We start from the raw sequence: 13,469 nt of genomic DNA, 5'->3' as shown, positions 1-13,469 counted from the left end.
TTTTTAAAAGTCCTGGTTTGACTTGAACACCAGTTTTCAAAACTCCATTATCAGATTGATGACGATAATTTAAAACTTTAGCTCTTGATATATAAGCTGTTATGTTTGGATGTGACCAGCACTAACCAGATCCTTCTGATCTCCATTTGGTCATTTTGCACTTTTTCACGAAGTATCACGTGCACCATGAGATTTATCCTGAGTTTGAAGGTCGGAATAACGTCACATCACGTCACGTCCCACCTCAGGACATCCGGTAGTCCGGAGTACACGGACACCACAATGAAAACGTGTCTCGTCAGAGCACATAAAGCTCATAAATGTCCACTTTAACTGCTTTTTTTTTTTACACAGTTGTAGACTCGAGAAAATTTTACTCCAGCGCACTTCAAACAAGCATGCAGCAGTTTAGAGTGAAAATTGCAGCACAGCAGATAAAAGCATGTATCCAGCTACAGCGTCGGTAATAAATCTACTGTCGATGATTACCTTTTTTAAAACTGTGATTACTACGGGCTGGTTTGTAGATTTAGCCAAGTACTCTGATTGATCTCGAGCCAATACTGCTGTAAAGTTGATTAAAAGCACAGAAGTGGACTTTACTGTTTTCACAGCGTGATGCTGATTTTATAAAGGAGAAGAAGCTTGTAGTTGAGAAGGCAACCGCAGTTTAACGAGTCGAACGTTTATTTTGAGTGGTTGTATTTTTTTTTCCTTTTGAGGCGTCACCTTGAACACAGAATAACGCTTACCAGCAACGTTATCACATCTACCAGAGGGAGTAAAACAAACAAACAAACAAAAAAAGTACATATAGTACATACAGCTCTAAGAGGACTGATTATACCAGGGTTAAAGTAACATGTTAGGGACACGAATAATCCTTATAATGTAATAAGTAAATAATGTAAATAACTGAATAACTGGAATACCTTCTAACCAGTGACTAAAAAACACACTGAGTAAAAGTTTTGTAGACACTTCTTTGTGCTAGCTTTTGTCGATAAAGACATTTTTGATGTCGTAGAAAGATTCATAACATACCTGATATTCTCACAGAGCAGAATTAGCTTACTTCTTCGCTTTGCATGGAATCATTATCGCACCGGACGCCCGGATTGCTTTCTGTTTATTTGAGCAGCGCTGTTCGTCAGTCTACACATCAAAAGGAGCAGGACTTTCTTTAAATGCATTTTGTGTTGTTGTTTTTTAAAGCGTAAATAAACACCACAGTGAAAAGAGTTGTGCGTCCATAGGGAGGCTATTCATTTATTTATTTGTTTTATTTTATTTATTAATTTTTTTGCATTGAGATTTTTGGTAGCACTAATGTTTCCTGTCTGACTTATTTTAAGAATTATAAAATATCAAAACTGCTAAAAGTATCTAATATGCCTCGAGATCCAGTTCGGTTGTTTTAAAGTAGTCATGCCTTGAACCAAGCGAGAATCTTTTTTTTCCTCTTGCTGATCATTTGCTCCGCACTCCAGTCCTGTAGATGGCGACATTGCACCGACCACAAGATTAACGAAAGAAGACAGAGATGCGATAGTCTCACAAAATAAGAGTATTTGCAGAAAATGAAAGCGTTTTATTATTATTTTTTTTTTTTGCTGAAGTTGTCGGGTTTAGCGTGTGAATCAATTCAGAATCCATCCGATCTAATTCACTGGTTCGAATCGACCAAGAAACGTTGGATTAAAATGCGTATTAGATTATAAATCACAGAAACGTAATAATGGACCTGCGTCCATATTGATACACCGCTACTTCAACAAACTGTATATTTCGTCCACCAGAGAGCCGCAGTTTGTATTTCAGCAGACTAGATGCATTTACATAAATAATTGATAACGTGTCCCTCCGTTTAATTTCCGCTCTATGGTCCACTTCAGGACACGACAGATATGCAGCTGTATCCAGCCAAAGCACCTCAAGCTTCCTAATTCTCTAGAGATAGCAAGTCACGCCCTACATTTGCTAATTAGTGTTTAGAGCTTCAAGATGAACAATTTGTGGTCGTGGTTCTCTCTCTCCCTCTCTCCCTCTCTCTCTCTCTATTGTGGACGTGTCCCACACATAACACGTCCTGCCATTCTGATTTTGTGAGTCAGAACCAGATTCGTTCGCGTCAGGTCCGCTGGTAGTCGTGAGGTGACTCGTGAGCGAGGGAGAAGAATATAACGTGAACGTGTTTATCAGGATCTCCTGCATCTCTCACTAATTTATATTAAAAACAAAGATAAAAACGTTTTTATTTCGCTATTAACAATTCAGTGCACACGCATTAGTCTCTTTTTACATTGCTTCACTTTTACACTAGGGCTGGTCCGAATACCATTTATTGAGCGTCGAGTATTCGGTAGTGATCAACATCGAACATTCGAAGCTTCAGTGGGAGGGGGCTAAATATATTATTATCTCTAATAAAGGCAGGAATCTGTGTGTGTGTGTGTGTGTCTGTCTCTTGCATTTTTATGTCGAGAACAGTTTATCCAGCTGCTGCGGACACAAGGGAGTTTTTCTTCATTCTTGTGTAATATGGATACAGACAAGGTGTCATGAACTAACCTGAGTAGACCAGAAGAAGTAGCTTTAGCGGTTAGCCTTTTGTAGCGTGGATGGTAAACCCAAACGTGGAGTAACACGAGTAGGCAGAAAAAAACCACGCGATTGTTTAAAGGACTCTCTCGAATGGCGAGCAAGGGATAAACACAATTTAATCTGCGTCCTATTAACACACACTCGGCAAAAGTGTCCGAAGCGACATGGGCAAAATCAATAATTGAGCGATGTGCCGCGCCATCTTGTCTCCTTTTATGCTTCCGGGTTAGAGTGTGCATAAAGCAAATTTGCCGCAAGGGCTAGTAATTTAAGCACGAATGAGAACCGTTTCGCAGGGATCGATGTCACGGGTTAAATTTTTTTTTCTTTTTCCGAATATTCGAATCTCAAAATGAAAAATCGAATGCCATCCCTTCAAACGAATATTCTGGTCCAGCCCTATTGTACACACATTATGATGCAAGATTTTGAAAAAAAAAAAAAAGTTTTTCATTTTCCTTTTTATAATTTTGGTTCCTTTTAAACCTTTTACTTTAATTTATTTTAATTTTTAAATCTATGAAATATTTTCTTCTTCTTCTACTACTACTACTTCTGCTGTTCTAGTAGAATTTCTCCCATTGATTTTCCACAAGTTTTAGAGTAAATGCATTCAGGCTCAACATCAGTCTCTTGTACTTAGTGAACCAGCCATTAGTGGAGACACTGATGATCAGATGGAAAAACTGTTCTTTTCTGCTCCTTTTCTTATAAATAAAAATAATTTATATACCAGAAACCTAGCAGGGTTTTCCCTCAAAGTGGGCGTGGTTATACCTGTCACTCAACAGAGTCGATCAATGTGATAGTTTACCATGTCCACGGAGTGTGTGCAAAAGAAACAGAAAAGTGCTTTACAGCATTGGGTTACTTCAAGAATCCTAATTCCACAGTCCGAACATCTCTGAGGCAAAATGGCATCCGTTCAAGCGAGCAGTAATCACCTTGTAGCGTTGTCTTTCTTGCCTCGTTTTAAACGAAGGTCACAAAGTGGCGCAGTTTCACCACCAAAACAACAAACCTGTATGGCTATAAAAAAATTTTTTTTTTAATGCTTTCAATTGTTTATTTGTATCAACGATGTATAAGACTCACTTTGTCTGATTTATAAACGAATCCGACATACGGATGTGCTCCCAGCACGGACAACGTTTGGAAGTCGGGGACTTGCTGTACAAAGGAAATGTACTCGGCCATCAAAGTTCAAACTGTCCACATGTTTATAGTTTATAGAGAATTGAAATGCTATGAAAATTGAAAACTGTTTTTTTTTTATATATATATATACACGCAATTCAGACCTCGGCCTCTATGGACTGGACCTTCTTAAGTTTTGATTGAGTACTCCTCTGGTTCTTGAGGATGCCTTCAGCGTAGAGCGAAGCGTTTCACAGTCTGTGTATTACAAACCCAGCGAAATTAAGAAATGATTATTATTAGTTTTTTTTTTCCTTTTGAGGAACTGAGAACTGAAATCAGATGAGGGTTTCAACGATCCAGGAGGTACGCTTGGTTAATTCTACAGACGGCACCATTTTAGAGCAGCTTCGCTTCGTTTCACTTTCACTGATGTACAGTTGATTTTGCTAATCGACTCTAATGAAGCTGTTTTATCCTACAATCACACACACACACACACACACACGGACATAGAGAGAGAGAGAGGGGATGCTTTGTTGACATTTTCTTTCCTGATGAATGTTTTAGTCGTGAAATTAATGTTTTGTTTCTTTGTAGTTTTAACAGAAGATTATTCTAAGAGATAAATGCAAATCATAAAGTACTTTTTTTTTATATACTCCCTTCTAATCTTCTCCTCTGTCTCTTTCTTTTCTAAGAGTTTTTCCCTTCCAGCGCTGCGTACCATTCTTCTAATATTAGCAAAGTGTAGCTTTAATCCACTACAAACAGCTCCTCGAGTGTGGACCCGCTAATCGAGCTTCGTTCTCCGTGTTTAAATTTATTAAATCTAACCCAGCGATGGACGGACAGCACAGATTCGGGTCTCTGGTCGCTGGACGAATTCCTAATCAGCCTCCACCCCCTCGGCGATCCCGGGCGAAGCGCTGATTGCCGGTCAGCGTGTTTCCAGCGCGCTCGATCCGAAAACGTCTGCACTTCATTAGAGCACCGTGTGCTCAGCAGAAACACAGAGTGTAATTAGTTATGCCTGATTTTTTTTTTATTTATATATTTTTTTAATACAGCTCCTGAATGAAAAGCATTAACCTGAGTGTGACCTGCTCTGATTAGCAAATTACTGAGGCCAGCTCGGCACTAAGCGTCACTCCATTATATGATTAATCGCTGTCTCGCTCCTGAAGCCTCAGCTTTAAACCTTTTAGACCTCAATCTTATCAGAGACGATTTATTTATTTTTATTTATCCGTCCAGCGTCCTGTAAGGTCTGCAATACATTTGGTTCCGAGATGCTTTTCTGCTCATCACGGTTGTAAAGAGTGATTAAAGTGTCAGTTCTCTCAACACTCATGTTTGCAACTCAAAGGGTTTTTCCCCCTATAACATTTGGTCCAAACTCTTGAAAATGTTCTGGAAATCTAAACCCAGCCTGTCTGTCACCTATAGAGTCTTCAACATCACATTATTATTATTTTTTCCTCCCTCTGTTTTGTTGTGTAATGTGAACTCGAGCATGATTTTATGCTCTGACACACAAAAACAGGTTTCTGGTAAAGTCTGCGGCGTTCTGTATGCTTGTGTTGTTTTAAAGACACCACATCGGACTCCTTTTTAACTAGTCTTGGACGTCTCCAAAATGTCCAAATGTCTCCATTTAAGGTCATTTTTTCACATTCGAAGTTTGTTTCCAAGAACACTTAAACAGTTTTGTGAGATTAAACTGGTTAATTTTGATCAATAAAAACGCAATTTCTGAACCGTGCCCCGAATCTGATGTGGCTAGAGGTGGTCGGTCTCGAGAGCGATGCGGCGTGCACGAGCACGGAACGAATCTGATACAAAAGTTAAGATACCGGAAGTAGATCGCTGTTTAGACGTGACGACAGTTTCGTTTCACCGATGATGTGAGCCGAGAGTCAGCAGGCAACAAACGCGAGAGAGCGCAGCGTCGATCTACGATGATTTCAGGTTCTCAGATGCTGTGTGTGTGTAACGCAGGGTTAATTACACACTCCCTGCACCGGTGGCTTAATGTTCAGCGTATATGCAGTGCTTCTTATTTAATTTTTTGGTCTTTTTTGGTACTTTCCTGTAAAATGAGATAAAGAACGAATTAGGCATTAAATAAGAATAAGTACTTGGGTTTGACTTTTGAATGATTTCAGTTCATGTCGCTGGTGCTCACGTCCCCAGGCTCTGCACCAGACCTGTATTAAAATGACAAAATCTAAAAAAAAATCCCAAAAATTTAGCCCACGTTCTGAACGGGAGGTCCGTTTGATCAAACTCATTTCTCAGCAACAAAGCAAATGGGATTCTTGGTGTTTTTAAAACAACCGTCATGTTCAGCATAGTTTCCATGTTATTTGTTATTGTAAGTAATTCCATCCATCTGTTGTCTAGACCGCGTATAGCAAGTGTATGAGAGAGTCCTGGGGGGCCTGCAGCCTGTCCCTGGGAACTTAGAGTAAGACATGGATCCGGATGCCAACTAGAGCAGTACACGTATTCAAATGGGCGCGGTGTGGTCAGGACGTTCGGCCCGGTGCAGCTGGGGTCCGAGCGGATGCTGTCTTGCTTTAGTTCTCGTGTGAGATTTTCTTTATTAATCTGTTCAATTTATAACAAGGCAACAGGCAACATGTAAAGGGTCGGAATCACCTCAGACTTAGAGACATTTAAAAGATGATTTGGTACCGGGATGCTTAAATTATAAAAAAAAAAATTTCAGATTTGTTAGCATCATGCATTTGTTTCTGGAGCAGCAAACTGATTGTGACAGTAAAATATTGATGAATCTTTTTAAATCAAAGCTTTTTATTATAATAATTTTACAACAAATCAAGTATGGGATTTAACTGTACACTCATTAGCGTGTTTTATGTTGGATTTTGGAGTGAACTAATGTGTTTACATGTTTCCGTGACGTGCGCAGAATAAAGGTGAAAGATCACGTTTATTAAAAAATGTACAGTGCCATCTGTTGAATTTTAAGAAAAACTAATGATTTTTATTATTATTTATTTACATGATTTCTTATTCTGTATCTGTTATTAACAAGATTAGAATAATGAAATAAAAAGTACACTATATTTTTATGATATAAGGACGTTTGCTGTTTAGATTTAAAAGTAGCATACACATACCTTCTCTTCCCGTAAGCTGATTGCGATGTAACAAAAGCCGTATGTTACCTCAAGCTCGGCGAAATACACCTTACGTGATGCGTGCACAAACAAATAGACCATCTTGTTGTGTTCTACTCCTCATCTTGTCCTCTCTACATTATTTTTTTTGCAATTATCTTCAATGTACAGACACGCCAACTTTACAGTTTTATTATGTCTTAAACGATTAAGCTTAGTTCTAGTCAAATGGTACAAAAATGGCAAACATGGCAAAAATGTCTCATTAGCAGATAACTGTATTTCTTTCCTAAAAACTATCGAAACCAAGGCGATTGTTGCTTGCAATTTTTGTAACCTTTCCCCTTAAAATAAGCTTAATAACACACAGACCGGTAAAGAGATTCAAATCCCCCAAACCCCTGGCTGTTGAATAATGTTGATTTATAAATTATACACACAAGGATCACGGGATTGCAGGGCTCACACGGTCCGATCCCACAGTGAAGCATAAATTGGTGAAACGAGTCAATGAAAGATCGGCACCAGAACACTCAGAGTCTCACAGTCAGCGGTTTAACGTTACCATGACGACAGAACCCAGGCATTTATCTCTGTGAATGTTTCATCTTTAGATCTCGTATGAAATAATTAACAACAAAGAAAAATAATTAGTGTTCTATTTTATTGCAAGTAATTTTAGTAATTTATACATTTTAAACATTCGCTGCTTTCTGAGCTTTCTCTTCTCATCAGTGTCTCTGTAATCACCTTCTCCCTGTCGCGATCAGTGATGAGTCTCACTCGCTTCTGTTTTTTTTTTCACACGCGCTGCTCTTTCCTGACATTTCAGAAAGAAGCTCGAGGGTTTCCCCCGAGTGTCGGTTTTGCGATAACGAGACAGGAGTAGTGCCGGGTGCTCGGCAGCGCGTCTCCAGACGGTACAGACTCGCCCCTGACCCGCGCCGCTCCGTTTGAACAGAAAGGGCAGCTATGGGGTTTTTTAAGCCGGAGGGCTCGGACATCTGCGAGAGATTAGACTCCTCAGATCCTCAGCGGCGCTTAGCTTAATGAATTAGTCGTAGACCTCGTGGTCAGACCAGGAAATTAAGTCACCTTTGCGTTCTCCGACTATTTCATTTCTTTTTTTTTTGTTTGTTTGTTTGTTTGTTCTCAGAGTGAAAGAGGAAGAAGCGGTTAAGATGGCTTTTATAAGAAGTGTAAAGGTTGAATTTTAGTGTGTTAGGGTTCGACTTCTTCACTGGCTCATACAGTCCGTAAAACAAAAGAAAGCCAAAAAAGATTCAGACTCAAATCCACTATTTGTTTCTCAGGAAGATTTCCCTTGTTTTTTTTGTTTTTTTTTCTCCTAAAATCATGGTCACTGTCTGTATTTATCATTTATTTGTTGTAATAAGCTGAAAGAAAGGCGGACTACAGGGAAAGTTGTAGCTTTCAGGTTTTAAACAATGGTCAATTACACGATATCAGCACTTTTGGTTTTCGATGCTAGCTACGTTTATACACGGCCAATATTCCTCCAATATAATCAAAACTATTCCGCTTCAACTAAACTGTTTACGCGGGCGCTAAAATAATACGATGCGTAATCACATGATCAAAGCAATTAATCAAAAACTCTTTTGACACACAGAAAGCTGTTGTAAAGCGTTTAATTTTGCCGGGAATGTAACATTATTATAAAAAATAATTCCTCCCCACCTCTAGCTTTTCAGGTGAAGGTCTGGCTTCTCATCTTTAAATAAATTCCCCATAAATCCCGCCTCCTGCGTTATGATAGGTTATGAAAACTCATTTTCATCTGTGATCGGTTAGAGACCTCACTTAACCAATCTGAGCTTTTTCCTCAACCAGAGACCCTTTAAAAAATAGTAAATATAATACAATTAAGCATAATAAACCTATTTAAAACTGTATGTGTGTGTCACACAGTTTCTTATATAAATACTTTTATTAGTGCCATAAATCGATTAAAACAAATATAATCAAGTTAATCACATTTATAGGCTGGCAGTTGGTATTTCTCATTGATGAGATAAATAAACTGTTACAACGAGGTAGTTATAATAACTTACTCATGTCCAGTGAAAAGGTCTCCAGTGTAAGTGCAATAAAAGTAGCTTCACCCAACTGCCTCACTTTTATAACATTATTCAGTGTCTTATAATTTAATGTGCATGGGAGTTTGGATAGAAACCAAAGTTGTGTGCTTTGGGCTCCCTTCAAGGGGAACTATTTTTACTAAAACACATAAAATGTTAGACACTGAATACTCGCATCTGCCTCACTTTAATTAATCATATGAACATTTTACGAAGATCAGTGTTTAAAAAATAGAAACGTGTTCAAATGTCTAAATTAATCACGTGTTAGGAAGTTAATATGGACAGCCCGTAAAAAAAACATAAAATAAAAAAAAACTGATTTTGGAGTATTGCGCACTACAAGCCGAGTTACGTGAACATTAAATTTCGTGTAAATTAAATAAAATCTATTTTAACTAAGGTAAAAACCAATCAAGTCTCGGTAACATCTAAACATGTGAAGTTCCCAAAAATACAAAGAGTACCCCCCCGCTCCTATCAGCTCTTATGCTGGGCGTCAGGCCCGAGCCATGGTTACAAAATAGAGATATTTGTTTGGTGTAGTTTTGGGCAACAACACCGCGGTGTAGTGTAACAAACATACTAGGAGTCGCAACGCAACGCTGAAAAGCTTTTAACTCTCTAAGGAAAATTAATGCGCTGTAGTCAAGTTTGTTCTTGGTTAATTTGTAACTTTATTTATTTAAAAAAAAAAAAGGGATTTGGATTTTAATACACACATTCCAACTATTGAGATCTCTCAGAAGGCATGGTGTAAGGAGCGTAAAGATCAACAAACCTAAAGTGTGGTGTTTGTACATGGTACACACAACGTATCTAGCCACGCCCCTTTGTTTTTCCCCTCCATCAAAGTCACAGCTTTGTATATTGTACGCGATCTTAGAAAAACAGCAAGAACAACTCGCTGGAGTAAAGAACCAACAATAATCATTCGCTGTGATTTTTACCCGTGACAGAAGCTCTTTAGTGTGAATCTGAACACACAGCTGTATGTAACGACACCACGAGTAATAAATGATAATATAACTAAACCTGTTTGTGCGTTTATTATTAATCAGCTAACACGTTTTAATGTGTGTGTGTGGGTGTGTGTGGGGGGGGGAAGCGTGGTTTTTTTGGTGGTTGTTGTTGTTGATCTTCCCTTATCTGCCTTTACAATCTCCTTAGGACAGATGCTGCAGATGTCAGTGTTAATTATTTACAACGAGCGGGGTCAAAGGGCGTGCTCCTTTGACTAGGGTTAGCCTTTCAAGCTTTAGACTGCTAAGCCTCTTCGAGCTTAGTGGCCTGTGAAAAGGAGCACGGCTGCTTCAATTAGTTTACGGGCATCGAGCTTTTGACCACGCACCGGATTTAACAGCCCTTCCCCCTCCCCCGCCTTTGTGCTGACTGTAGCTTTATTTCCCTGTCTTTTATTCTCCGCTAATCTCACGCCGTGACCAGCGCAACTTCGAGATCGATTGACCTTATTCATCACACCGGACGGCGAAAAACTTATTCATAAACACCTCTGTGGAAATCTAAGCAAATGTAGTTCGCTCAGGGAAACATTTATATCCTCTGAGGGGTGGCGGATTAATTTGCCTGTGATCTGTAGATTTTTTTTATACATTTGTGCTTTAATTCTGTTATATTTGTAAATTTTGTAAATTTGTATATTACATACCAAACTTCAATTTTCTTTTTTTAAATTAGAAATTAAAAATGGCTTTTATTTATTGATATATTTGAATTCTATTTTATTTGTAACTCTGTAAAGTCTGGAATTTTGTATAAGAGTTACAAATAAAATAGAATTCAAATAGAAATATATTAAAAGCCTATAGATTTCCAATAAAATAGTTATTAAATTAAATAAAACAATTTTTTTGGAATATAATAAAAAATATATATATATTTCTATTTAAATTCTATTTCATTTGTAACTTTTGTAAAATCTATAAATCTATAAATTTTATATATTTTTTCTGTAGTTTTTTTCGTAGTTTAATTTTCCTTTTATTGTAGTAAAAAAATTTTTGTCTTTTCGTTTGAAGTCAAGGACGGTAGAATGAGAGTTTTACTGCATTTCAATGTATGATTGCAAATATATGACGAATACAATTTTAATTAGAAATTTGCAAATTTTAACTTGAACCTCAGTCAGCCATCTTGAAATCATGCGCTTGCTAAGAGCTGGACGATACAGCAAAAAATTTATTGCGATACAATACACAATATGTATCAGGATCAGACTATTCCCAAAACCGAAATGCTACATTAAAAAACGCAAGCTTAAATCTAAACAAATGAGCTAACGTATAAATAAATCAATAATTAACACATTTTTTAAATACAATTTGACCATATGCTCTTATTCAGTTTATTTTAGTTTGAAAAAGAGCTCATGATGCTGATAATATCTCAGACATCATATGACCATATCACGAACCTAATACCCCTTTATGAGGTTCGGAAATAAGTAATGGCACTCTTTTTAAAAGGAAAGAAGATTCAAACCTGTTTTCTCTGCATAACTGCTATCGTTTCTTTCCTTTAGGCCAAAATGTGGGCGTTTGGGAAATTGGTATCGATACGTTGAGGCCCGTGTTTCCCCTCCTCCCCACCCCCTGGAAGTCTGAGCAATCAGACGTTACAGTGACCGACTCGGGGAGCTGGCACTAAAATGTCCCTAAGTGGTGGCACTGCAGGCGGGAAAGGTGTGGACTCGAATGCGGTGGACCCTTACGACAGCGGTGATGAGTGGGACATCGGCGTCGGCAATCTGATCATCGACCTCGAAGCTGACTTAGAAAAGGACAAACTCGAGATGTCGGGCTCCAAGGACGCCGGAGGGATGGCGGCTCCGCCCAGCGCCGTGGCCGCCCTGGCTGACAACATCAAGTTCGTGAGCCCCGTCGGCGCCCCTCAAGGCAAAGAGAGCAAATCGAAATCGAAGCGCAACAAGAACTCCAAGGACAGTAGCACCAAGTCTCCGGCGGGAGACGGCGTGAAAAAGGAGCACCAGGGACGAACCCAAGTGGAGGTGACTGGTACGACGGGTAATTCAGGAGGTGCCGGGAACAACGTGCCCGGGAAAGGCATGGAGAAGGGCGGGAAAGCGCAGCGTGGCGTCCCAAACAGCAAAAAGGACAAGGAGGTATCGAGCGGGAAGAGCAAGAAGGAGAAAAACGAAGGAGCGGTCGCCGTGGTCGCGATAGAGAAGGAGGTAGCTGCTAACGCTCAAGCACTTGGGAACAATACACGCAGCGCCCCCTTCGACAGTACTCCGAACGTGGACATGGCCGTAACCGAGCCGCATGGGAATAACACCCTGGAATCTGTAGGAATAGTACCGTTGTCTATCAAATCAGAACCCGAGGACATGGATAACGGCGAGTGCCGAGCGCTAAAGAAGGTGAAAAACGAAAAGGTAAGTGTGAGAGTTTGATAATTATTTTTTTGTTTTGTTTATCGTGGCGGTGTGAAATACTGGGTTGTTAAGTTGTGAAGTGTAACTTGAGTGCGCCGCTCAGCTTCATGAACTCATGGCGGTCTGAGCTAGAGAGAGGAATTGAGTCGGTGAAGCTCGAAGTGTGAAAAAGAACCGAAACCTCACCACAAGAAACGTGTGCTGTTTTGGTCCGCTCAGACTTCCTGCGGTTGTAGATCTGAAAGACGTTCAATTTACCGCTGCAGTACACTCTGTACGCGTCGCCGGGAAAGGAGCTAGCAGGAGTTTCTGTGCGTGGGTAGAAACAGAACAAAACATTGTGTTGGTCGGACGTCTTTAAGGGATGATTCGAGGAATAACTTTGGCACTCGTCAGCGGTGCTGTTTATTATTTTAAGATCGTTACAGTGTGCGGAACGGGCCTCGTCGCTTGATCTTATCCATGTAAAAAAATGAGTAATGAGAGTTTTCATGGTCCATGTGCTACTCATCAGAGCGAGGCAAGATGCCCTTTTAGCTGAATTAGCGCCCGCGTTTGATGATATCTGCGGTGATGTATTAACTCCGAACCGAGTGACATCCGCACCGCGCAAGGCAACAAGTCCATGTTTGACGTTAACGCCGAATCTGATACAAGAAGGTCAATAAAGTACAGGTTTTAATCAGAAAGCGATGATGCTGTGTTTCTCTGATTCATATGATTTTTTTATTCATTCAACGACAATTCAGTAATTAAGAAACCTTTGATTCTTTTGATTTTGATTTATATACTTTGACACTATGATTTTGTTTTAAATTTGAAAGATATCTCCGATTTATATGATTGATTTATTTTATTTTTTTTAATTCCTGAAGCAATAATTCAGTGTTTGGCAGTACCACAGATTAAATTGTAAGATTTTTTATTTTATTGATTCAGGAGTCAGTATTTGACCTGAGATTGGATATCTGCTGATACCAATGAGAACGACATGGGATACAGTTTCGAATTTGTAATACGGTATTAGACGACTGATTATGATGTAATAAGATTTTTATTCAT

General features: G+C 39.1%; 1 protein-coding gene across 2 annotated transcripts in view; it reads left to right on the top strand.

Moving 5' to 3' along the window:
• LOC128543318 (zinc finger protein 609-like) overlaps positions 1 to 13,469 on the top strand; it is a 56,261-nt gene that overhangs the window by 3,916 nt on the left and 38,876 nt on the right. For both annotated transcript variants that reach the window (XM_053513708.1, XM_053513706.1), the window contains exon 2: positions 11,535 to 12,407. In XM_053513708.1, coding sequence (XP_053369683.1) covers positions 11,661 to 12,407 — 747 coding nt within the window. In that variant the 5' untranslated portion in view covers positions 11,535 to 11,660. The remainder of the gene's footprint in view (positions 1 to 11,534; positions 12,408 to 13,469) is intronic.

Source organism: Clarias gariepinus, chromosome 15 (genome assembly GCF_024256425.1).
Source record: "Clarias gariepinus isolate MV-2021 ecotype Netherlands chromosome 15, CGAR_prim_01v2, whole genome shotgun sequence".
Classification (NCBI taxonomy): domain Eukaryota; kingdom Metazoa; phylum Chordata; class Actinopteri; order Siluriformes; family Clariidae; genus Clarias; species Clarias gariepinus.
Note: the sequence above shows the minus strand (reverse complement) of the source record. Positions and strands in the feature narration are given on the sequence as shown.